The sequence below is a fragment of the Dipteris shenzhenensis genome, chromosome 8 (genome assembly GCF_047967505.1).
Source record: "Dipteris shenzhenensis isolate YYH24624 ecotype China chromosome 8, Dip_SZ_1.0, whole genome shotgun sequence".
In the NCBI taxonomy this organism is placed as follows: Eukaryota; Viridiplantae; Streptophyta; class Polypodiopsida; order Gleicheniales; family Dipteridaceae; genus Dipteris; species Dipteris shenzhenensis.
Window position 1 is genome coordinate 45378323 of NC_141603.1, and position 27404 is coordinate 45405726.

Consider the following 27404-nt stretch of genomic DNA (forward strand, 5'->3'; position numbering starts at 1 on the left):
GCTCACAGATCTGAGCCATCAATGCAATTTCAACAGTGGGAACCCTGAAGAAATGTTGAGATCTTCTCACCTCTAGACTTGACTACGGTATGTCGGTCACTCGATAGTCGTGCAGTAGTAGTGAAGTAGTGAAGAAGACCCAGAGATTGAGCTTCTGCGAACTTGACTCCGATGTTTGTCACTCAAGACATGTTGAGAGTCCTCCGGTATGTCTGTCACTCGAAGTAGTGAAGAAGACCTAGATCCGTCATCTCGAACTTCTTTATCAGCAGCTCCTTGACATGCTTCTTCTCCTTGTGATCACGTATAAGAATCAAGTCATCAACGTACAAGATTACAATTAACCTGTTGTCCCCCTTTGAAAAGGGATATAGGTTAGCGTATGATGGACTTCGACTCAATTTGACTTTGTTGAAGAGGTCATCAATGCACTGGTACGACGCTCTCCTACATAGTTCTCTTCAATCTGCAAACTTGTGAATCTGTACATGGAACATGAAATCCTTGTGGCTGATCCATGTATACCTCTTCCTCCAGTTTTTCGTTCAAGACTTGACATCCATTGGAAAATGGACCACTCATGGTGGGCAGCCAAGGCAGGCTATCACTGTCCATATGGTCAACATTCGTGCTATTGGAGCAAATGTTGTTGGGTAATCGACATAGTTTCCACAAGACTTGAAGGGGTGTTCTTACCATGACATGGCAATTGGCCCATGGAGCAGTTAAGTGGACGTCCACCTGAAAAAAGCTGAGTGGAGGAAGGTATGTGGTCCAATTATAGATTGAGGAACCTTCACGCAGTTTTGAGGTGCCGCTTTCCATAGATGATGGCCTGAATTGCTGATCTCTCTCACTTGCCTTTCAGAAACTCAGTACGAAGACTTTGTATAAATGGATGCTCAAGTATGTATGGGTGTGTGGATTTGTATGTGTGAGAGCTTATGTTTATACTATGGTCTACACCCACTGTTGGGTGCTGATGACGTCAGTGGGGATGTCATAGTAGCTAGTCCCTGCTATGTGTGATGGAGTTTATGGTTTTCAACCTTATGAGTGACTATCGTGAGATTGAAACTGCACTATGTTGTATTTTTAGAGGGAGAGTTTGGGCATGTTCTTGGACTCATCTAGGTATATATTGCCTTTCAGATACATCTAGTGGATATATACCTAGTTGAGCCAAGCATTGGCTAGTTTGGGCAAAGACTCTAAGTGTGCAACACACAAGGGAGTTTTGTAGACTGTTTTTGAGGTGCATCCTTGAGCCCAGCATTGACTTTGAAAGTGAGCATACTTTTGGTTGTGCAATGTGTTCACAGTACGTGGACTTGATAAAGTTTGTTGCCTTTGTGTATTTGTTTGAGATGGCTCAGAATCCAAATGATGTTTTTGGTGTGCTTGCCTAGGAGGCACCAACCGTTTCATGGTTAGAATTCTCTTGGTAGCCAAGGGACTTTTGGATGGTGTTATCGGCAGTAAAGCAGTGAAGAAAGAGAGGCAAAGGGCCGCATCAGCTAAAAGCCCTGCCAAGGTCTTTTTAGAAAAGACAGGTTTTCGAGCGTTTCGCCATCTCGGAAGTCTCAGAAACGGTACCATTTTGGTGTTTCCATTTCAGGGCACCGGAATACCGTTTTGTGCAACTATGCACCATGCTCCTGTGAGAGAATGGTAAGTGAGAGAGAGCAAGAGAGAGTGAGAGCTGGAAGCTTGGAAGCTGAAAGCTGAGTTGCAATAGAAGAGTGTGTTAGAGTACAACTCAATGAGTGAGAGATAAGGTTTTGTCCTAGTGACAAAACCTTAGTAGTCACTAACCATAGTTAGTGAACTAATTGCGGTTAGGGGAAAAAACCTCTTAAAGAGGGAAAAGTGCCCCTAACTAGCTTATTATATTACATTGGTCACTGCTGAATTATATCTATAATTCTAACACCTCCTTGCAGTGCCAATGTCATGTACAAGGCTGATCAATCACCAAATGGATATAAGTTCAAAGCACTGCGAAATGCCTCAAACTTTTCACGTGGTAGTGCTTTGGTGAAAATATCTGCAACGTTGTCATGTGTGGACACAAAGATCATACTGATCTCTCCTGCATGCAACTTCTCTCTGACGTAGTGATAGTGAACCTCAATGTGCTTTGTGCGAGCATGAAACACTGGATTCTTTGCCACTGCAATGGCACTCTGACTATCAGTGAGAATTGGAGAAGGACCCTCCAAAGACAGATGAAGATCAGCAAATAGACGTCGCAGCCAGACACATTCAACTGTTGTTGTGAAAGCTGCCCTGTACTCAGCTTCACATGATGAGGTAGCCACTGTAGATTGTTTCTTGCTCAGCCAGGAAATGCAAGATTTACCCAAAAAGAAACAATTGCCACTAGTGGACTGCCTAGTGTCATAATCACCAGCCCAATCTGAATCACTGTAGGCATGCATCTGCAAGTCACCCCCCCTGGGAAAAAGCAAGCCAAAAGACTTCGTGCCCTGCAAATAACGGAAGATGCGCTTAACTGCCTGCCAATGCATAGTTTTTGGGCTGTGCATGTATCTGCTCACCTGAGATACTGCAAACTGAATATCAGGTCTAGTGTTGCAAAGATATATGAGGCATCCAACAGCCTGACTGTAAAGTGTGGCATCAACTAATTCTCCTGCATCATGCATCGTGAGTTTCAGCCCCGGCTCCATGGGAGTGGCTATGGGCTTACACTCATGCATGTTAAATCTGTGCAAGAGTTTCTGAACATACTTGGACTGAGACATAACAGTGCCACGTCTCTCATGAGAGAACTGGATCCCCAAATAAAAGTGAAGCAGCCCCAAATCCGACATGTCAAAGTTGGTCTGCAAATCAGCTTTGAAATCTGCAATTTTGTCTTCATTGGACCCTGTGAGCAGTAAGTCATCGACATAAAGAAGGATGACTAAAATTTTCCCCCCATCCATCTTGATGTAGAGGGTGCTCTCAGTAGGACTATTGTGCAGCCCCTTGCTAGTCAAAAAGGCATGGATCTTGGCATACCATGCACGAGGGGCCTGTTTCAGCCCATATAAAGCTTTGTTGAGCTTGCATACTTGAAGTGCATTTGCTGTAATTTCAAAGCCCGGAGGTTGTTTGACATACACCTCTTCCAGCAAGTCCCCATTTAAGAAGGCTGTTTTGATGTCCAACTGATGAACATTCCACTCAAAATGTGCAGCCATTGCAATAACTGATCGGATGGTGGTCATCCGGGATGTAGGAGCGAATGTCTCCTCGTAATCTATGCCCTTTTTCTGAGCATAGCCTTTAGCAACCAGCCTTGCCTTATATCTGTCAATGGAGCCATCTGGCTTCCGTTTGACCTTGAAAACCCATCGTGTGCCAATGGCATGTTTACCCTGTGGCAAGTCTACAACATCCCAAGTCTGTTTTTTTGCAATGGACTGCAACTCATTGTGCATGGCATTCATCCAATGCACATTATCCTTTGCCTCTTCGAATGTGGCAGGCTCCTCCTCATCAAGAAGAGTACCTGCATATGCTGATTCCATTGAATTAGCACCTTCCATGTGCCTTGCTGCACTGCGAGTTCTGCCAGGTAACGGAGCATCAATTTTACTCTCCCTGAGAGTCTGTAACAGCCAGTTTGGGACTGTTTTTGCTGCATGTATGTCTGCAATTTCTTGCTGCACCACCTGTTCCACTGCCTGTGGAGGGGGCAAGACATCTTGTGGCGGAACTGAAGCATCTGGAGGTTGCTGTAAATTCTGATTTGCATCAGAAAAATCAGCAGGGGAACCCAAGGCAATAGGTAGCAACCCCTCAAAGACATCCTCTGAAGACGAAGGCATTTGAAATTCAGCCTGAGTGTGAGCTGAATTTTCAGAAAATATCACATCTCTACTGACTATGATCTTGCGTGTGGCAGGATTGTAGAGACGGTACCCCTTGCTTTTTGCACGGTACCCAACAAATATGCACTTAATGGCTTTATCAGACAATTTGTGCCTAAATTCAACTGGCACATGAGTATAAGCAAGGCATCCAAAGACTCGGAAGTGATCCACTGAAGGCTTCCTGTCATTCCAGACCTCATAAGGAGTTTTTGTTTTTAAAGCCTTAGTGGGAGCCCGATTCAAAATGTAATTGGCACACATCAAACCCTCAAGCCAAAATTTGTGAGGCATGTGTTTGCTTTTCAGCATACATCTGTCCATCTCCATGAGGGTTCTATTTTTCCTCTCAGCTTTGCCATTTTGCTGAGGGGTCAGCCTAACTGTGAGCTGATGCACAATACCCTTGCCTTTCAGAAAAGCATCAAATTCTGCAGACAAGTATTCCCCATCTCTATCTGTGCGCAATGTCTGTATCTTGAGTCCGGTTTCATTTTCAACCATGGTTGAAAAGTGTTTAAACACGGTGAACACTTCAGATTTGTGTTTCAGCCCATAAACCCAAGTAAAATTGGAGTAATCATCAATAAATGTAACGAAGTAGAGATGACCACCCAACAATGGAGTCCTCATGGGACCATATACATCAATGTGTATGAGCTGTAATTTGCGGACAGCTTAACTGAACCATCCTTCTTGAAGGGGAATCTATGCATCTTGCCTAAAATGCGCCCTTCACAGGCATGTGGAGGAGGTATCTCAAGAGGTGGCAATGCATCAACCAAAGCTGTTGTAATGCATGTGGCCATATCGGGCATGCCATAATTATGCATTCTGCATGGCAGCTGTAGGGGTAGAAACTGCAAGAGCATGGGCTGCTCTTTTCTCAAAAATATCAAGCTGAAAAAGCCCACGTAGCAGAGTACCAGATAACCTTAAGGCATAGTCATCTTCCGTGTCTCGGACAGCACATTTGTCATCCTCAAAGATGACCTGAAATCCACCTCTGTTAAGAGTGGACACTGAAAGAAGATTTTTGGTTATGCCAGGCACATATAAGACATCTGAAAGTCTGAAAATTGAGCCATCAATGGCAGTGAGCTCAACATCTCCTGTGCCACGTACTGAATATGATGAGTTGTTGGCACAAGTGACTTTCTTACGAACGGGAGGTGGATGCAAGGAAGTAAAATGACACTTCCTAGAAGTGATGTGCTTGGATGCACGGCTGTCAAAATACCAAGTGTTCAGTGTTTCATTGACACTGAAAGCAGATGCATTTGTAGAAGAGTCATAACTGCAAGTAAAAAATGCATATGTATCATCACTGCAAGTGGCTGTACTATCCCGAGCATCTGGAACAGCCAGCCTAGAATCTGAAATGCAAGATAAAAAGGCATAATCCTGTCCAACAAAGTTGGCTGCAGCATCCCCACTGTCAGATGCATGAGGAGCTGAATCTGAAACAGCCATTCCGGAGCTGTTTTTCTTCTCTTTTGCAAGCCTTTTCCTGCATTCTGCAATGTGATGACCTGGCTTTTTGCAGTAGTGACAAAAACCCTTCTTCTTGGGCTTACTTGCATCATTTTTAGCCTTTTGTGAAGGCTGTCCTGACCCACTGGAAGGCTGATTTACTGATGTCTTTGCCTGTCCCTTTGTTTTTTATTTAAACTTTGAGAGCATGGCTTGTTCACCTGCACGTGAAGCCAAATTTTTCCTGGTCTGCTCTTCCTGAAGCAGAAGTCCTATCAACTCATGAAAAGTGAGAGGATTTGCACCCCCCCTCAATGATAAGTTCAGCGAGGTATGAAAGCTGAGATAAGACTCAGGAAGAGAATTTAGAGTGGTGGTGGACTGACATGGAGTCACCCTCTTCCATATGTGTATTACTCAACTCTCTTTTCAAGAAAGATACCCTTGCATCATTCCGAGCTGCATACATGCTTTCCAAAATATCCCACGCTGCCCTGGAGGTCTTACACGACCGGATATGCGGAATGATAAATCTTTTCACTGAAAGAGAGATGCATGACAAAGCTAAGGCATCCCGTGAATCCCATCTCTTCTGCTCTGGAGTAGTGATTGTAGCTGCACCAACAACTTGTCCTCCTGCAGCTGCACCCTGTGCACGACCTCTTCCACCTCCTTGCTGGGGAGGGGTAGCAGGTGCAATATCTGCTGGTCGGATCTCATCCCCATTGACATAATCCCATAAATTGCGAGAAATCAGAATATTGCGTACCATGAAACTCCAGAGGGAGTAGTTGGTACCATCCAACTTGTCCTCCTGTGAAAGACCACCGAACTGGAAGTCATTCTGATTTTGATGGGCCATATCTGAGAAAGAGATTGAAGCAGATACAAAACTGAATTCCCTTATTGGGAATGAAATGCACAACTCCCAAAAAACACAGCCAAGCACGGGCTGTAAATGCAACTTAGATTTCTGTACTTGCACTGTCAGAAATCTGTCCAAGCATCAAAAACTCTCCAGAATCTGCCAAAAGTGCTGCAAAACACTCCAAGAAAGGCAGTATGAACTGAAAACTCCGGAAATTGCTCTCCCAACACAAAAGCCCCAAAATAGATGTTGCAAGAATTGCACTCTGTCTGCAAAACCCCCAAATTTTACTGCAAAATTGCAGTGTAATCACAAAATCCCCAAATTTCTTCAAGAAATTGTACTGCAAAACTGAAAGCCCCAAATTTCGAGCTTGAAATTGCAATCAGAAAGGGGAAAATTCACCAAAAGCCCCAAATTTGCAATTTTTGAACAAAAGCCCCAAATTTTAGACCAAATTTGCCAAAGGTACTGCAACGGTGCAGGTGCGTGCGTGCAGTACTTGTTGTACTGAACGTACGGCACTGTACGGACAGCTCGAGTTGTACGGACGCAACGTTTGACGCAGATCTGCAACGCAGGTACGATTTGGTACGGCAGGATTCCGTACAGTCGTAGGGACTGTACGGACGAGGTGTAGCAGCGAAGCTGAGTTGCAGCTGGAGCTCAACGGGGAAGTCGTAGGGAGCTGGATCTAATGCTCTGATACCAAATGTGAGAGAATGGTAAGTGAGAGAGAGCAAGAGAGAGTGAGAGCTGGAAGCTTGGAAGCTGCAAGCTGAGTTGCAATAGAAGAGTGAGAGAGAGTGAGAGCTGGAAGCTTGGAAGCTGAAAGCTGAGTTGCAATAGAAGAGTGTGTTAGAGTACAACTCAATGAGTGAGAGATAAGGTTTTGTCCTAGTGACAAAACCTTAGTAGTCACTAACCATAGTTAGTGAACTAACTGCGGTTAGGGGGAAAAACCTCTTAAAGAGGGAAAAGTGCCCCTAACTAGCTTATTATATTACATTGGTCACTGCTGAATTATATCTATAATTCTAACAGCTCCGAGCTGGCTAAGGGTTGTAGGTGCTTTTAGCGGTGCTGTTTGGCCATATCTCCATGTGCCGCTTAACATACATCAATAGATACCACTGATGGCATGGGCAAGGACCAAGAGTTGATCCTATAGGCCCCTATGTTATTGCATCTCCATCTTGAAGGCTATTGAAAGTTGGGTGAATCCTTGTGGCCGTTAATTTTTGAACTAACACTCCATGAGTAATGTCGCCGTCATTATTTGTCCATCACTGAATCCATCTAATGCTTTATGTTTTGGACATGTGCTATGTTTTGTCTGTGCTTTTTTGCTTTTTGATTTATTTTTGGGGCTGAAGGGGGGGGGGATAGCTTCTGTAGAGGCTTGCAATAGAAGTGATTGCAATCTGCACTCTGCACCATATTAATTAATGTTTTTCGAAAGATGCAATTTTGTGTTGGGCTGTCCATGCTGGAAATGGCCATTGTAGTGTATTGCTTGATAGGATGGTAATGGACAGCTTAATCACTATCGGTATGTGGACTTGGTGGCCAGGCCTATCAATATTGTGTGCTGGAGGCGTGCACTTTGCCTGGAAATTCTGGAGAAGGTTAGTTTGGATATTTATACATCTCACACTGAAACAATTTTATAAGGGTTTTGTACGTTTCATCATTTTAGCTTGTCTTCATCAGCAACTACTTTAAACCATTGAAATGTTCGAGATGGAGCTGTTTCTTTGTAATACAGGCGGATGTTCTTGAGTACTATGACCAGGTGATCAACTCTCCTGGCAGAACTTATGCCATTCCAGCTGTGTTACGAGTAAGTCATGTACCATGTATTCAAAGATTTGCTTGACAATTACTGAGTACTTCAAATTGTTGATGGAACAGAGATTTCTGTGAAATTATTTTCCTTCTGTGTATTTTCAGATCACAGACTATGTTCATACTCCCAAGCTTGCCAGGATTAAGCTGTCACTGAACCGAAAAAACATATTTTTACGAGATAAATTCAGATGCCAGTAAGTTGGTAGATGGATCTTCTGTGTAGTTGACCGCTCTATTTTTGGAGCCAAACTTGTACTGATGGTAATATTTGCTGTCATCATACTGTGCAAAGAATACTGATGGTAATATTTGCTGTCATCATACTGATGGTAATATTTGCTGTCATCATACTGTGCAAAGAATCAAACCCATTGAAAATTACATAGAATAACGAATGTGAAAAAGTTGTCACCTCCTTCACAGAGTATAAATTTTTTCCCAATGGTGATATCTGGTGATCTGTTCTCATGACATCTCTTGCTCCTTTCAATTTATTCCAGGTTATCATTGATTTTTGGGTCTTGTATTGTCCTTAAATGTGGCCAGTTGCCTTTTAGCAAACTTTTATTTGCTTGTTTCTGAATGGCTAATGCTGGCAGTGAATAAAACTATTATCAGTCTGCATCAATCACTTGAAAGTGCTGCACAGTAATTTATCATTCGACTGACCTTTGCTAGTGAGAGACGAGATTGGTTATGCGTATTTGGTGTAATTTCTTTCTGACAAGTTATATCCGCTGCACATTTCCTCAACCAAATAGAGGTCCCGCTGTGGGTTGTGTTTGAGTACAGACTTTAGCCATTGTAATTGTGGTATCTGTTCAAACCAGAAACAGCTTACTGATACAGCCCTTGTTCCTGCAGATATTGCAATGCACGTGATAACTTGACATTGGATCATGTAGTCCCCATCTCTCGAGGGGGAGAATGGTCTTGGCAAAATCTTGTAAGTGGTCTTCATACATGTGCTCCCAAGTTTTGCTAACTCAATCCCCAGCTTTACGTCTGGTCCTTCAAACTGAAGTCTCTGCATTTCTATAATTAATGCCTCTCCATGTGAACTTCAAAAATTCCCACACATCTTAATGCCCTTACATGTGGAGGCATAGGCAATTGGAAACGGTAAGGCGATATCATGGAGTGATCACTTTTAAGTGCATGAGATGCTCTGTTGCAAAGCTATTGACAGGGTTGTGGAATTACACCCTATACAGTAGAGAAGGGAGAAGACCTTCCCCATATTTTTGTGTAAAGTGCATAAAACTTTTGACAGCTCTTGTTTTCTTGGGAGGTTGCCAAAATAGAAAAAAGAACGAACTTCTGATTAAGCTTTAGAGAAAAAGAGAGTACAAAGCAGCCATCTTGGGGCCTTGGTGAGAGCAGCCCCTTGTGGGATGGTTCCATGTTTCTTGATTAATTTTCTTGAGAGACTTGGAGCAGCGACAAGGATCCAATTGAGGAAAGTATGTTTGATTGCAAATCCATAAATGCTTGGAGGCCAGGTCTTGTGAAAGCTGTCGTGCGGGGGTCCTCCCTGGTCTGTTTCCATATAGAAGATAAGGTGTAGACAACGTTGAGTGGAATACCCACCATGAAGGCCGCCAATCAACTGTATCCACCCTATCACTTGCTTGCCATAGTATGCCAGCCTGTGAAGCTGTCTATCATCTCCCTCACGTTGTCCTCAAGTCAAGGAGGATCTCTGCCTGGGTGATGACTGCAAGCTTGATCATAGGGATCTGTTTCAGCATGAAGGCTAGTGAACCACTCTCGCCCTTGAAAGACCTACTCCCCCTATAAGAGCCAAGCTAATGTGCCCCATGTTAGTACTCTATGAATCCTTGGAGGAATGTGAAGGATCCTAAGGGCATGCCTCCAAAGCTGGTGGGTAGTTAGGAATTGCCACAAGCATTACTGAATGGTTTCCTGGAAATTGCCCGTGCGCTGATTATTGCTGCCTCTTGTCTCAGTTACACCAACCACAGTAGATCTTTGTGGGATAGCCCAAAGAAGTATGATATCCATGTAGGCTTGTGGCTAGACCATACACGGGCCTTTGCTTGAACATGTTGTTGAAAGAAAATAGGGGAGGCACTAGTTTATGATGCCCTCCCACAAATGCGCAGATAATGGATGCATCAAACTGAAAATGCAACTACTAACTGCAAACGCACAACATCCTTCATACATAGAGCAACCCCTGAGGAGGTGAGAGGGAGAAGCCTCCTCGTGGCTTCTCGAAGAAGCTGGAGCTTCAGCCCCATCCTATTTGGCACATTGACATAGTGTGCCCAATCAACATGCATTAAATACATCTATAGATGCAATACCTGTATTTAATTGGCTACCCTAGAGTGAGTTACATGGTGATTGCATGTGACACTGGCAAGGCTACCAGACATTGAGATAGACCAGTTGATTGGTGCCATGTGGCCCCCATCCCCTTCATCCATGATAAATGTATGTGGGGGCTTGCCACATTGTGTAATGCCTTAAAAGTCTCTAACCCCTTCCGTGATATAACATCATGGATGTTCTAACCTAAGACAGAGGTCTACCTACCACTCTTTTGGACTTTTAATTAGTTCTAACCCTAAATTACCCCAAGGGTAACTTAGTAAACTAACTTTGTAGTTCATCACTTTTTCCAACACTCCTCCATGATGAATAATGGATTAGGCTTCACATGCATTAGGTTAGAAAACTTTCCTTGCTTAATTCTTGAAAGAGGTTTGATTTGGATATTAGCCACTTGACCTTTTGTCAGAGAATAGAAAGCTCGTTTTCATGTATAAAGAGGTGTTGCTCCTCAATATGCCTTGTCCAAGTATGAAATATAGGATTCTTGGCTAATTTAACAGAGCTTTGATTATCGGTCATTGACGGGCCTGGATGTTTTTGAATAAGGTTAATATAATTTAAGATCCTCCTCAATCAGATAACCTCACAAGTTGTGTTGCTGGATACTCTATATTCGTCTTCCATGGAGGATAAATTAATAGTACTTTTTTTCTTATTGCTTCACAATATTAGGCTAGATCCAGTATTGAAGCAATATCTAGAAGTAGGCCTTTTGCCATATGAGCACCTCACCCAATCACTACCACTAAACCTTGAAGTTTTAGATTATAGCTTCTTTTATATTCAATCCCAAGAATTAGGGTTTCCTTGACATACTTGAGAATTCCCTTAGTTCCGTTCCAATGGCTTGCTTTCGGATAGCCATATATTGGGACCTCAATAATTGTATATGCTATGTTCATGGTGGTCAAATATGTTAGGCTATCTACAACTTGATCATTGGATGCTAAATTTGTTGCTAGCGTTGAAACTCCTCTTAGCACCATGGGCTACCTCAAATTAGACCTCTTGATAGTTGCTGACACACTCTAGAAAGGCTCCTCATCAAAGGAGAGTCCTTCCCTATGAAGGAAGCCTCTGAGAAAATCCACCGATAAGATTCTGCCACGGGCCACCTGTGCGCAAGGTGTTCCTAAGAAGCCCTCGTTGAAGTAAGAGCTTTGCAGCTTGGAGTGAGTCCTCACACTATCAGCTTGCTCACCAGGGCTTTGCTTTACATCTCCGGGCCTATGATGCCTCATCCTCTGTCTGCTTGGGGAAGGATCACCGGTTGCAAGACGACCTTGGCTCTAGTGTTCACTCTTGCGTCCAATCCTCCCCACAAGAAGTTGCATACCGAGCGCTTGAGCTGTCGCATGCATCCCTTGTGAAAACACCAGCACGAGGCTATGTACTAGTTTGTGGCCAAAAGAACCTGGTTGGCGACCATGGCCCGTCCGGCAAGGGAGAGTTCCTGCAAGGGAGAGTTTGGCCGAGCTCCAATACAAAAGCTTGCACCGCACTCTCTCTAGCACAAGGATGATCTATTAGCTCTGCTGACGTGAGATATGAGAGTGCATGGCTTGACCTCTAGGCCACAGAAGTCCGCAGAGGGAGAGTTCTCTTATCACTCCTACAGGGCGTTGGGTCTAAAAGGGGGATATGGTGACCAGATGGTTTTTCCAAACCGTTGCCTTGCGCTCGGCAGGGTCCTAGCTACAGCATCTATGAGATGAGAGTGCTAGATTTTCTTGGACCGCAAGAGTTGTAGAGACAACCACCTCTTTCTATCGATACCAAATTCAGACGCAGGATTCCCCTTAGGTTCTTGTAGCCCGGCATGTGGTTTGGGTGCACATTTCTTCAGTGGTTCAGCAAGTAGGTGGATGTCCCTTTCACAGATGAGGAGCTCTTTGTTGCCCTCAAGGACTTTTCGCCTCGCAAAATTGTCCAAGTGCGGATGGCATGACACCATCCTTTTTCAAGTGCTTTTGGGAGGTCATTCATTCTCCCCTATGGTTGGCCTTTCAGGAGGTCTTCAATTCTGGATTGCTCCCTCAGTCACTTAGCTAGATCTTGGATTGTGCATGGGCGCTATAGGATCTAGGCTTTTGATTGGATATTAAGGAACTGTGGAAGAGGTCAATAGTAGAAATTAGTGACCCTTGTGTTCGACAGGATACAAGTGTTAAAGAAGTAACAAGTTTCCTTGGAAATGGTGCAAGGAGAGGCTACACATTGAGGCACACAAACAACTGGTAGAGCTCATGGCCATAAGAGGGGTTTTGAGGATGTAGTAATATCCTTCCATAGTTTTAGTTTGGAACTAGCAAAAGTAGATGGAAAGGGAGACAATTACAAGCTTTGAAACAAAAGTAAAAGCAAGAAGTGATTGATAGAATGATGGATGAGGTGGCGAGCACTATGACCAGAGCCATGGAGGATAGTGGATGCCTTTTTGAAAGGGCTGGCCAAAATTGTAGGAGAGAGACCAATACACAACAGGGATTTAAGGAAGTCTTGTCGAGACTAAAAACTAGATTGATGGAAGGGAAAGACAATATTTAAGTAAGACTATTCTTGTTGTGAGGGTTTGAAAACGGACTAGAGTTTTGGACATCATTACATTGTTATTCTTGGCCATGGCAGCCATGGCTAATGAATCCCATAAAAAGGGCCGTCTGTTAGATGATGTGAATGCATGATTGCTTAAGTTGTTTAGGTTGGTTGGTAGTGGGATTGGAGACCAATTACAATGTTAAATGCCCCCTATAAGATTATAGCCAAGTCATCGGCTTTGCATATGGGCGATATATTGGCATCAATGGTGAGGAGGGAACAAAACAGATTAGAGGGAGTGCCATATTTTAGAACATTGTAAATGTTTCTCTAGCAGTTGACTATGCTATAGAGTTAATGCTTATGCTTGTTTTAAATGTGACAAAGCTTATGGTAGAGAAAGGTGGGATTTCATTCTTTGGTCATGGAATTTGGGGATAAATTGTGTAAAATGGTGGCTATCTTGTTCTTTAATACTTCTTTAGTAGTTTGATTAATGGGGGAAGTCTAGGGTAGTTTGAACTCCAAAGATTTATCCTTTGAGACACGCTCTCAACCCATACACGACACACACATGCCCACCCCTTCCACATACTACTAGACTCCATTCCCAGTGTGTTCGGAAGATGAGATCCTTGTCTGATGGATGTATAAACTGCCATAGATCGTCTTGGATGGTTTGATGAATCTCTTGCTGTGTCAACCTGAAGAAGAGGGCATCAAGTGAGTATTGATATATGCCCTGTCAACGGAACCATCTGGACTCCTGTATACCAGCACTGCTGATCTCCCTCTGTTGCAAGCTGCAGAGATGATGAGAGGGACCTCAATCGCAGTCTCTGTCAGCCTACCTTAGTTCAGTTTGTTTGACTCGGTTCAGAGAGGTGAGAGGCATCTGTACTAGGACAATGTCGTGCAGAGTGCACCTCTTCCCTTGATTCATGTGAGATAGCATCATGACCTTTAGTCTCTCAAGACCCGTTCACTCTTCCTCTCTGAGGTCTACTGTCCAAAAACACCTTAGGGCCGCTGGTCCAACTAAAGAATAAAAAAAGAGATGATGGCCCTTTGTTTTGTCTCGTGTAGTGGAGAGCTCTAGTGGGTATGAGGGTTGATGGCTAGTTTCAGCATGCAATTGGTGTGAAGAGATGCATGATGCGGGCAGTCATGAATGGAATTGGAATAGAAATGATAGAAGGAGAGGTTTTAGTAGCTGTGCATGGGGCTTGTTTGGTTGGGATCATGAAGTCCTATACCAGTATTATAATTGAAAATGTGCTTTAGGGGGTGAGTTATCTAGAAGGGATGAGGTGATTCGTTGGGAACATTGTATATGAGAACTCTCCAATGGTAGGAGCAGTCCTCTTAATTAGAGTACTAGCAAGTAGCCTACGTGAGTTGTTTGGAGATGTTAGAGCCATGGATAAGTGCAATTGAAGGAATGATTTGTGAATCTGTTTTACTCAATCAAAATCTGAAAGGATTTTTGTTGATATCAAACAGATATGCAACTTTCATCTCACATTGGCATGCATGGGTGACTTGTCCTAATTATTTTCCTAATGCAAGTGTATCATGTCTCAGGTAGCAGCATGCTCCAAATGCAATACAAGAAAGGGAGACAAAACCTTGGAGGAAGCTAATATGGAATTGATCAAAGTACCAAAAGTAAGTTCTTAGTTCTCTGGCTGGGAAAGAGCAGGCAGTATAGGAAATGTGAATTTAGTTTTTTTCCCCTTTGAAGGAATGATCAGCTATGTAATGAATGTTGATGGGAAGTCCTAACCTTGAAGTTTTTTGAAGTCAATGTTTAAATGCCATGAGATCTGTATAAAAATTGAATGAGATCTCTAACTCTGTCTCTGGTGACACCATTGAAACCATCAGGAACCTAAGCCATTGGAGGGAAGAGATATGCCTTCTAATTACGCAGCTTACAGGACCTTGAACAGCGCAAAAAGAATGCCGTCGGAGTGGATAGACTATCTGCCAAAGCGTTCTGCAGCGCCTTGAAGGCAGTTGGTCAAAGCCTCCTAACAGTGCTAGAAATTGTTAGTATAAAAAACCAGCATACTTCATGATCTGTAAACTTGATATTTACTACTGCACATTTGATAATCTGTACAGTGAAATTTCCCTTCATCTGTTATGTATATATGAATAAAGCCTTCACACTATGTAATATTCCCTATGTGGAGACTAAGTAGTTAATGTTTGGTCTTATATTTCACAGTATCCTGCAGCAATTCCGAGCAAGCTGAGTAAATAATTGTGAACTTTGTATACATGTGGTTTTTGTAGTGCCTTCAAAATGCAGAAGCTTTTGGCTGCAAAGCAATGTGTGAATACTAGTTATTCTGTCTGCAATGCCATCATATGCTCCTGCCTATCATTGAGAATTCTGGATTTGTATAGCAAGCTGTAAAGATTGTGCTCACATTTCGCAACAGCTTAGGGGAGGAGGCCAAACTGAGTGAAGTCTGTTACAAATTCAGCTCATTCATCTGCTATGTTCTTTGCATATGATCACATGTATGGCTGACATCTGGCTGGCATTATCCTTGGATTTTTCAAGGGATTTTCGACTTCAGAAAGGCCCTTTTTCATTGCAAGAATTTCAAAGATAAGAAAACTTTTGGAGGAAGCATGAAAATGTTGGAAAAGAATAAATCTTTTTTAACCATACAAATTCTGCGACAGTTTGGGAATCTCATTTTGGAGCATATATAGAGGCTGGCATCTTATGCACGGCAATTTGGTTTAATGGGTTGTCTTGTCACGACGGGCGTCAGTGAGCATGTAGGGGTTTTGTGACGAGATGGTTAGGGAAATATCTGCTGGAATGTATATCCTTTTATTTGATGGTGGGTTTAGAAGACTCTCTCTCTCTCTCTCTCTCTCTCTAAAAAATGGACTCCGGATGGGCACAGGACCTAAAAAAATGGTTCAAGAAGTGGGAAGTAGAAGAGTATTTAAACTACTCTTCAGAGGAGATTGATGAAGAGGCTTTTCATTATGACCTGTTGAATGCACTACACAGGAAATGGCAAACAGCAGAAAACAAAGATAAATTTGAGTACTATCGCACATATATAAACCCCGAATATTGGTCAATTTATACAGGAAGGGAGACAACAACGCAGAAGTACATATGTACACCTATAGCAGTGCATAAACGGAGGGCTTTAGCCTCACTTTGCACCCGATCACACCAGCTACAAATAGAAACAGGGGGATGGAAAAAGATGCCAAGGGAGAGTAGAATATGCCAACTATGTGATCAAGGTATGGTTGAAACAGAAGAACACATGGTAATGATATGCCCTCACTATGCACACATTAGGGAAGAGTTCAATCACCTCCTTGAGGGACATAACAAACTGGCTGATTTGCTGCATAAAGGGTCACCTTCAGCTTTAGGAACATTTGTGTATAAGCTCTTCAAGCATAGGAATCCACCTGAATCCTAGAAGGTGGTTTCTCTTTCCACCCTCCCATCTTCGGGAGGAGCTTTCATGTACTTGTGATATTGTATTGCTCAGGTCCCATAGGCCGGTTTTGGTCTTCAGAGGACGATAATATATTCTTCTTCTTCTTCTTCTCTCTCTCTCTCAGCGTGCCTTCTGTACTTTTGAGTTTGAGTTTAGTCTATTGTAACTCATTGCCGAATGTGGAACTTCAGGAGCAAATGTGGCTGATCAAGTACAAGAAGCCATGCATGTCTTTGTGTTCTCCATCTCATTACTTCTTTGATAAGATATCCAAACATCTGCATGCGGTTATCTTTTGCATTGAAATAAAGTACAAACTGAGCAGTGAGAAGTATGCACAGAATTTGCTCTAGTCAAGATATAGTATGTATACAAATTTCTTCTATTAGATTAGTCGTGAAGAACAATATTTTTATACCCACCATCCGTCGACACAGGTATCTCCAATATTCTTCCTTCTAGTGTCTCCCCCACTTTGAGAGCTTTGTTGAGGTTCAGAGGGCTGACTTGACTGCTGTTGGAAGAAACCAAGGGCTTGCAAGAGCACACAAGCGTGTCAAAAGCTGCGTAAAGCCTGACAAATGGATTGTATTATGAGAAATCTTTTTCCTTGATTTTTGGCGGATGTATAAGAGTATAAGGGCCGCTGAATGCTATGTGGAGTCTCCTTTGAACTTTGTAAACCTCTCTCTCTCTCTCTCTCTCTCTCTCTCTCTCTCCATCCCCTCTCCAAAAGATTTACTCTCCTCAAATCTCTCTCTCTCTCTCTTTCTCTCCATCCCCTCTCCAAAAGATTTACTTTCCTCAAATCTCTCTTTCATTGTCTCTCCTTGACAAACTTACACAAAACTCTCTTTCCACTCTCAAAGAAACTCCCTCAATTGAAGCTTTGCAACCAACTCTGTTCTCTCTCACAAAACCTCTCTCTCTCTCTCTCTCTCAGCTTTAGGAACGTTTGTCTATAAGCTTTTCAAGCACAGGAACTCATCTAAGACATAAAGGTAGTTTCTCTTAATACCCTCCACTCCAAGGGAGGAGTCTTTGTGTACGAGGATTTTGTATTGCTCAGGTCCCATAGGCCGATTTTTGGTCTTCAGAGGACGATAATATATTCTTCTTCTTCTTCTTCTTCTTCTCACCAAAAAAAAAAAAAAACATAATTTTTTTTTTGGTGTGAAAAGGTTTGTCTTTTATATTACAGAGTCACAATCTCGAAGCAGGATGTGCTCAAGTACATGAAGAGAAGATGTCGCGATCCTTGTTTGCAAGCAATCAAAAAAAGATTGCTGTAAAGAGTGCCTGAAGAAATAGTGTAGGGGGAAAACAGGATCACCAAAGGCTCTATGATTTCAATCTTTCTAGAAAGTCCATAGTGCCCAATACTGAACCCATACAAAAAATGAGTCAAAACCTTGTCTATGTGGGTGAGTCCCAAATAACCAGAAAGAGTTTCCAAAAGTAGCACTAGGAAATCTGGTTTGTAAATGTTGGCGTAGCAATCCCAAAAAGTCATGTGTGAGGGCAATGCCAAAGAAGATGAGGCATTGACTCTCGTGGAGCCAAGCATCTGTGACAAATAGGTGGAGCAACATGTCTACGTGATAGAAATTGTCCAGATGAAAGAACTCCTAACAATATTCTCCAGAGAAAAACTTGCTGTCGAAGTGGAATTTTAGATTTCTAAATCCCTCGCAATCTCCGTCGCCACCATTGTGCGGGAGGATGCATATGCCAAAGGTTGTTTGCTCGTCGTGAAACCCAAGGCAAGGGCTGAAGAACTTTATACAAAGAAGAAACTGTTATGTGAGACAGCTTCAAGGGACGACATGCCAACCCTGGCAAATGAAGTGTCCAACGATCTTGAATTTCCAAAGGAGTATTTGGAATATAAGGTTTAAGCATATGAGTAATAAGATACCAAGTAGGACGGTAATGCATGCCAAGACTGAATTTTGCAACAGCTTGAGGAAAAGAAAGAGGATCCCATCATCATGAATCACATCTGCAACAGAATGGATCCCCTTAATACTCAAAAAATACGAACGTTGATGCTCCTGCAAAGGCAACAAAGGGGAAAATGCTCTCGACCAATGTATGCTTTCAGAATGTAAAGCATTGCCCTGTAAAGAATCCTTGCCATTCCATTCCAAGTGAGATAGAATATGTTTCCAGTCTATCAACATGTTGGAGATCAGTGGGCAGTCTTTGATTTTTCCCTCAATAGAACCCAATATAAAGTCCCAGGGAGTGGGCTGCCAATAACCAAGGGCAGGGGTAGTAAGTTAGAGCAAATGACGCATCATGGCAGCCCATGGCTGAGAACACTGCATAAATTGCAGCATCATTTTGCATTTATGAGAAAGAATATGTACATGAAGATTCAGAATATTAAGTCCTCCATGCATCTTGGGAGAACATAGATGTTGCACCGAAAGTAACCGCAAGCTTTTTTGCCATGTTTAGAGCACCAAAAGACTTCCATAACCAGAGATATGAAGGTTGCAAGATGCCCTTTGTTGAACATGATCAAGGGAAAATAAAACTGAATATATGCCATAAGAATGGATTGAACAATCCATAGCGTGACATGCAAAGGCCATGTGGCAAGTCTCTAATATTCCAGTTTCTTCTTCAGTTTTGCCAAAACCCAATCAGATTGTTGTCAACGAGTAATCATCCAACCAAGAGGATAACCCAAATGACAAACCAGCAGATTTGGTTGGACAATTTCACCAGGCCATAAAAGAGAATGCCATTCCTTGGAATGCAAAGGTAACAATTTGGATTTCTCAAAATTAACATGAAGGCCAGTAGCCAAACCAAAAAGAGAGAGTGCTTGCATGAGAGAGGATAAATCCTACTGAGTATTCCTTGGAGCAAAAAAGGAATCATCAGCATATGCTTGAGCAATCAGCATACCACTACCGCGAATGTCCAAACCATGAAGCATGTTTGTTGCTACCAGATGATCCCTATACTGAAGCATGGGATGTGTAGCAATAGCAAAAAGCAATGCACTAAGTGGACAGCCCTGACGACCGGAGAATCCATGCTTCAGAAATATCTCCTGAGAGTATGCAAGTAGTCTTACACACACACACACACGCACGCACGCACATACAAACATTTCAAAATTGAAAATATGTAGTAGTAATGAAAGTTAACATCTCTCAATTGCAGCCAGGGCTCGCCATGGATTCTCGATTTGACAATATACGACCTTATGAATATATCATGTTCACATAGTTTTTGTTTTGGTGAAATCGGTATGTCATTATATTAGAAAGAACAGTCCCAAGGAATGGGACCTCCAACTACAGACATAAGAAGATCTCATTGTATGGCAAGAAAGTAGGATAACCTAGATCCCGCACATGGAGACAATCATAAAACAACCGTTGTAGCGATGCTGGAAATACCCGCCTATAATGCTGTCCCAAGTCATACTGTCTAACAGCTCGTAGGAAATAGTAGCACAAGATCAAGATCATCATCCATATGACAAATTCCTTTGGACCAAATAAAATAAGAGTGGCGAGATTTGTGTAAAGCCAACGGAGGCACAAACAATGAAGAGTTTCAACACGCAATGAGTTACCAACAAGAGTGCCTCTGCCATTCTGTATAAGTCGAGAAAGTATGTGCTTCCAATCAGTAACCAGACTAGAAATACAAGGGCATTTCTTTATTCTGCCATCAATGTGACCTAAAAGAAAGCCCCAATGAGTGGGTTGCCAATGACCAAAAGTTGGAGAAGACATCAAATGTCTCATCATGACAATCCATGGTTGATCACTCTACATGAATTGAAGCATCAATTTTCCCTTGTGGGCTGGAATATGCAAATGAATATTTAGAATATCCAGTCCCCCATGCATTTTAGGCATGCAACGGTGCTCCACTAAAAAGCAGCCTAAGGGCTTTCTGACAAAAGCGTCAGTGCCAAAACAGCCCCATGATAGTAGACATCATAAGAGAGGAAATGTTTTGCGTAGCAAAGAGGATCAATGGCAAATAAAACTCCATATAGGCAACCGGAATGGATTGAACAATGTAGTACTAGACGTGCAAAGGCTAAGTTTCCAATTTCTAGTATTCTAGCTTTTTCTTGAGCATATCAAGAATCCAATCCTTTTGGTGACAACAAGTGACCGACCCTAATTTTCCTAACCCCTATTAATCTTTCCCTATTTTCCTACTTTTTCTTCTTTTCAAAATTCCCCCTCCATCCCTACCCTTCGACCCCCCCCCCCCCCCTGCCCCCCACATCTACACTCTCAAGCCTTTCTCTCTCTTTTACACTCCCTAATTTCCCTTTTAATAATTTCCCCCTATTTTCCTATCTTCCTTATTTTCCTATCTTCTCTATTCTCTAATTACCCTATTTTTCTATTTTTCATACCTTCCTATTCTTTCCTTTTTCCCTAATCTCCCTAATTTCCTATCTTTTTTAAAAAAGCCTTTCTATTAATTCTTCCTACTTTTCTCTTTCCCTATATCAACCTTTTTTCCTTTTTTTTTCTACTTCCCTATATAAAATTTTAAAAATAAACTTTAATCGTCTTCTTCAAAAATTTTAAATAAAAATTTTTAAAACTTTTCTAAACACCCCCTATATTCCTAACCCCCTTTTAATTTTCCCCTATTTTCCTAAACCCTTTTTAATTTCCTATTGTTCCTATTTCTCTAATTAAAATTTTCCTTTTTTCCTATTTTCCCATTTCCTAAATGTCCCTATTTTCCTAATTTCCCTATACTTTTCCTTTTTTTTCTCGATGTTCCCCTAAAATTTCCCATATCTTTTAACTAAGCCTAAAATAAACTAGCCCTATTTTATCCTATATCTCTTAAATTAGGCCTAATAGGAACTTTTTAACTACGCCTAAAATTAACTAACCCCCCCTCTCCCACCACGTGCCCTCTACCTCCCTTCACTCTCTTTGCTTTGCGTGCCTATCATCTCGCATTTTGTGCCTCTCCCACTTCCCTGCAGCGGTCTCTATGTCTCGCTTTACGCGCTTCCACTCCCCCTACCACTTAGACCTCTCACCTCCCCGACTCTCCCTACCCAACCATTGCTCCTATCTATTTAAACCTCACATCACTCTCCACTCATCGCACTTACCATACTTGCGAAACCCCCCTTGCTAATTTTTCTCCTACTCTCTGCACCTGCAACAACGCTACTGCACACAGCCTACACCTCCTCTTTACTCTTGCGGCCTCCACCCTTTGTGGGCCTACGTACGACCTGCTACTGCTAGCTACTCTGACGCCCTCCTTATTCTCCAACTAGATCTCTATTACCTGTCGACCTCCTTGCCGCTTGTTTTTTCCTCTGTCTGCCGATTGACGTTGCCAGCACGGCCACCTCCTCTCTGTTCCACGCCATCCTTGCACCTCCAATACGCGCGATGACACCTCTCCACCATGGACTCTTTTTCACCCCCTTTTTCTTTTTACTTCCTCTTTTTTTTGTGCCAATCCATATCCCTGCCGGCCTTGTGCCTCCCAAGAGCACCTTTCATTCCTTCATCAACCTTGACCTCCTCTCCCCTGAGGACAAAGCCTCTTTCGAGACCCTATCCCAGTGTCACTCCCAACCTCCTCAACCCCTTGAAGGAAAAGAGTTGAAGAATTTCACCTCATGTGTTCCATTACTCCCCTCTAGACACATCAAAATGAAAGCCCTTTGCTTGACCACAAAATATGGTGCCTCGACAATCTCAGCTTCCTTGCCCCTTTCACCATCCAGTCTCTAGCCTTCCTTTGCAACCTCTCTTCCAAAGAGGTCGAACAATGCAAAAATGATGCCTACCATGGTTGGCAGCATTTAAATTCTAACCACTTCCTCAACCCTTCTTTCTTAAAACCGTTGATCACTCCAAGTGTGGTCTCACTAAGGAGAACTTTTTCCGCTCTAAAGGCTCCAACCAATAGGACTCTGGCTTCTCAAACAAAGATGACAATTACTATGTCAAAAACTGCTGGAATGTGTTTCGTCCTTACATTAAATGTACCTGCCTTATCAAGAAGACCAATCTCTCCTGTAACTCCTCCATCTTGTGGCTTGACCATGTTTTATGGTACATGCTTAATCACTTAGACATCTTCTTTCCTCTCGGCTCCCTTCAAGCTAAGTTCTTCACTTTTCTCAATTGGACCCCTCAGTTACCAAAAGAAGTCATCTTTTCCTTATCACCTTTTATCATTTCCGTGTCATACTTATTGAAACTACCAAATCCCTTGCACCCTCCATTGAATTTACCTTCCCCTCCTCCTTCCAAAACCATTCGAGACCTTCTCTTGCTCTCAGCATTCTCGCCCTTCCCTCGTCTTCAAAAACCAACCTCTCACTCAAAGACAGATACAGTTCCCCTCCCAAGTATACACCTAAATTTCAGAAGACGTCCCCTCTTGCTCGTGAGATTAATCTTTCGCAAGCCTCCCTGGTTAAAAAATCCCTACCGACCTCCATTGCTTCAGTTCCCAAAGTTAAAGCTCTTGATGATGATGATCTACACTACTCCATCGATTGGGATAAGCATTGATCTACTTCGGCTCTTCCATTTTGCAGATTGCCCTGTCTGGTTCACCCGAGGTATGCACTGCTACCCTTCTCAATGATGGTTTACTGCATTTACATTTGTCTCCTGTTCAAAAGAAACTGAAATATTTTCATGTTCTGTACGCTAACAAAATTCTAACTAAAATCCCTCCCAAGTCCCTTTACGGAAATACTCTACTTTTACATTTTAACTCCCTTTCAGACACTGTTCAATCCTTTGACACTTTTGCTTTTAGTTGGAAATATACGCCTCCCCTTAGATCCCTTATCTACAAGCCTAAACTCACTTTCTTAGCATAAAACTTCACCTCGTCTTGTCTTTGCACTTCTCTCAAAAGGTTTAAACCCTTTCTCAAATCCTTTGATAACAAACTTCATATTTGTACCTCTGACCCTAGCTTCTTTCGTCATCCCTTTCTCCGCTCCCACATTCGTTATGGCCTCAATCACATTCCTATCACACCCTTAGATCCACATCTCGCTCTTCAAGCACTCAGCTGAACCTTTCACGATGTCAGCTTCTCCCTAAATTTGGACCCTAACCCCCTTTTAGAAAGCCTCTCCCTTCTTTTTTGGAAAGATTTCCGTGCCTTCTTTCCCCTCCTTAAAATCCAAGTCACCTCGTGAAGATAAAACTCTTCTTGACAAAGTTAACTAGCTTCTTGGCCATGTTTTCATCACTGGTCTAGATAAGGCCTCCTAGACCCCCATCGTTCTTTGCAAATTTTTAGTACACACCCTAGCCCTTGAAAGATTAAACTCCCCTAAATTCCCACCCTCATCCAACCCCCCTTCTACTACTCTTTCATCCCTTGCTAATACTCTTGATTCCCTCAATATTTCTTTTTCTTTCAACTCTTTACCCTATCTCATGTGCACCTACAAGGCACACAAACATAGCTTTCGTTGGCTTACCAATGCCCATAATTGCATCTTCTCCTCACTTACTGATCTCTTAGCCTCAGGGCTGAAAGAGCTAAAAAATGTCACATCCATAGAGGGAGAAAAACGACATTCCACTTATAAAAACTTTCTCAATGTATCTACAAACATGCTTTGGGGCATTGATTCTAACTTACAATTCCTTGTTAACTTGCCCCTTGAAATTCACTCCTTATATTCTGCTAACATAGCAAACTACTACGAAGCCATTCCCCACTTTGGCCCTTTTAGTCTTATGGAATCCCTCACCTATCTTTGCAAACTTGCTTCAAAAGTAGGCTACAAAGGCTTCTATCTCAATTTTGGTAGTTTCCACCTCACAAAAAGAGCTGACGTAAAAACCCTCTTTAGCTTTGATACATTTCTAAGCTACAACCACCTTCTTCTTGATTCATGTGTTATCCAAGCTGGCTCTCTCTGCTAGACCCAATCTAAAGGCATCCCTATGGGCTTCTCTTGTTCACCCCTTTGGAGCCACCTGTATCTCACTTCTTTCGAGTTTAAATTCATAAAGAAGTTAGCACGTCTTGGCCTTTTCGACTTTCTCTCTCTCTTTCTCCTTACCTTTAGGTATGTCGACGACATCCTCTTCATCAATAATCCCCTCATCACTAATTTCCTTGACGCCTCCAGACCTCTCAATGAGGATGACCCCTTTACCATCTACCCTCTTCACATCATCTCCCTCAAATGCAGCTTAACCTCCTTCTTTATCAACACCAACCAAAATCTCATTGGACTCTCTTGCACCTTTTTAAACACTCACATCTCCCTTTCCCCCCTTTTCTTGGAGATTTTTCTTCCACATTTGTTTGGAAGAAAAAACTCCTCAATTTTCCCACCATCTCCCTTATTCAGCAACCGACCTTTTTCATCATCTTACAAAGTTTGCCTAACCTTGATTCTCCCTATCCTTTACTCATGTTTTGACGAATGATGCCTTCTTTCATTTATCGTTACTTATTGACATGTGCAAGGACAACGGCTTCCTTCCCCACAGAATCAGTAAAATTATCCACAACTGCATTGGCTCAAACTCATTTCCACATCTTAAACTTAATTTACACACACTTCTTTCCCTTTTCGAGTAGATAGTAGGTCATCACACTCGGTGATGACCTACTGTCTCACCTTTTGTGATGTACTCTCCTGGGGCAAAGGCGCAGGTACACACACACACACACACACACACACACACACACTTCCTATGCATTTCTTCCTTAACATTTACTTTACTTTTTCACCTTCCCCCCCCCCTTTCTTACATTTACACTCTCTGCCCTTTCTCTCTCATCACACTCCCTATTTCCCCTACTTCCCCAAAATTTTCCCTAATTTTCCTAACCCCTAGCCTTTCTCTCTCTTTTATACTCCCTAATTTCCCTTTTAATAATTTCTCCCTATTCCTTATTTTCCTATCTTCTCTATTCTCTAATTACCCTATTTTTCATACCTTCCCATTCTTTTCTTTTTCCCTAATCTCCCTAATTTCCTATCTTAAAAAAAAAAGCCTTTCTATTAATTCTTCCTACTTTTCTATTTCCCTATATCAACCTTTTTTCCTATTTTTTTCGACTCCCCTATATAATTTTTTTAAAATAAACTTTAATCGTCTTCTTTAAATTTTTAAAATAATTTTCTTTTAAAACTATTCTAAACACCCCCTATATTCCTAACCCCCTTTTCATTTCCCCCTATTTTCCTAAACCCTTTTTAATTTCCTATTGTTCCTATTTTTCTAATAAAAAATTTCCTTTTTTCTATTTCCTTTTTTCCTCTTTTCCCATTTCCTAAGTCTTCCTATTTTCCTAATTTCCCGATACTTTTCCTTTTTTTCCTGATGTTCCCCTAAAATTCCCCATATGTTTTAACTAAGCCTAAAATAAACTAGCCCTATTTTATCCTATATCTCTTAAACTAGACCTAATAGGAACTTTTTAACTACGCCTAAAATTAACTAACCCCCCCTCTCCCACCATGTGCGCTCTACCTCCCTTCACTCTCTTCGCTTTGCATGCCTATCATCTCGCATTTTGTGCCTCTCCTACTTCCTTGCAGCCGCTTTATGCGCTTCCACTCCCCCTACCACCTAGACCTCTCACCTCCCCGACTCTTCCTACCCGACCATCGCTCCATCTATTTAAACCTCACATAACTCTCCACTCATCGCACTTATCGTACTTGCAAAACCCCCCTTGCTATGTTTGCTACTACTCTTTGCACCCACAACAGTGCTGTTGCACACAACCTACACCTCCTCTTTGCTCGTGCGGTCTCCACCATTTGTTGGCTCCACGTACGACATGCTATTGCTAGCTACACCGGCGCCCTTCTTATTCTCCAACCAAATCTCTATTACTCGTCGACCTCCCTGCCGCCTGTTTTTTCCTCTCTCTGCCAATCGACATTGCCAGCGCTACCACATCCTCTCTATTCCACTCCATCCTTCCACCTCCAATACATGCAACGACGCTTCTCCACCATGGACACTGAGGTTCTTTTTCACTTTTTCTTCTTACTTCCTCTTTTTTTGTTTTAAACCCCCCCCCTTTCTCGGTTTTTCTTATGTCATTAAAACCCCTCTCCCCTCTCTATCCTTTCCCCTAATCCCCCAAATGCTTTTTCCTATTCCTACAAATCCTTGTCGACATCAAACCCCCCTTTTCTCGTTTTCCTTTTTATAGTTACATATAATGGCCTCCCCTTCCTTTAACTCCCAATTCCCCCTTCTTTTCTCCTTACTGAGTTCTTTTCTCTTTCTTTCCATGCTTTTACTATTCCTCGTTGACATCAAACCCCCCTTCTCATTTCCCTTTTTATAGTTACATGTCCCCTTCCTTTTATATACCTTTAACTCCCAATTCCCCCTTCTTGTCTCTTTACTAATTTTTTTTCTCTTTCTTTCCCCTTCCTGTTTATCCCTTCCCCCCCCCGCTTGCTCTTTTTGTTTCAAACCCCTCAAAAAAACTTCTTTCCTTGCTCTTCTCTTCCTCTTGCCATCTCTTTGCACCTTAATTTTTAATTTATTTGGTAGTTTGTTTCCCTATCTTTTCCATTACTTAATATTGCAAAAACTTTTTTCGTTGTCATGTCCCCCATAAGCTTGCTCTTTAGCTTTATCTCCTCTAAATAATCTCTCAAAAAATTTCTTTTCTCTCCCTATTTTCTTTTTGTTCATAACTACCATTTTTTCATTTAACCTAGTGTCCTCTTGATCCTTTGGTTATGCATACGTCTACTTCTTCACCCTCTTAATTCTCTTAACATAATTCTACACACCTCTATCGCTTTCTTGGATTAGCCATATACCGGGTAATAACTCTCACTGCAAATGCAATGTCTGGTCTAGTAGCTATCATAGCATACATAAGATTCCCAATCATTGATGCATAAGGAATGTTGGCCATCATGGCTCTCTCCTTATCTAATTT

At 42.2% G+C, this 27404-nt stretch overlaps 1 protein-coding gene across 2 annotated transcripts in view; it reads left to right on the forward strand.

Moving 5' to 3' along the window:
- LOC147899570 (HNH endonuclease) overlaps positions 1–15405 on the forward strand; it is a 41300-nt gene extending 25895 nt beyond the window's left edge. Inside the window, exons 2-7 of one of the 2 annotated variants that reach the window (XM_087378678.1) lie at positions 7796–7850; positions 7991–8065; positions 8176–8267; positions 8938–9023; positions 14561–14640; positions 14860–15405. In XM_087378678.1, coding sequence (XP_087234804.1) covers positions 7796–7850; positions 7991–8065; positions 8176–8267; positions 8938–9023; positions 14561–14640; positions 14860–14985 — 514 coding nt within the window. In that variant the 3' untranslated portion in view covers positions 14986–15405. Of the gene's footprint in view, positions 1–7795; positions 7851–7990; positions 8066–8175; positions 8268–8937; positions 9024–14556; positions 14641–14859 lie in introns of both variants that reach the window. The other variant, XM_087378676.1, reaches the window with a different exon arrangement.
- The last annotated feature ends 11999 nt before the right edge of the window (positions 15406–27404 follow it).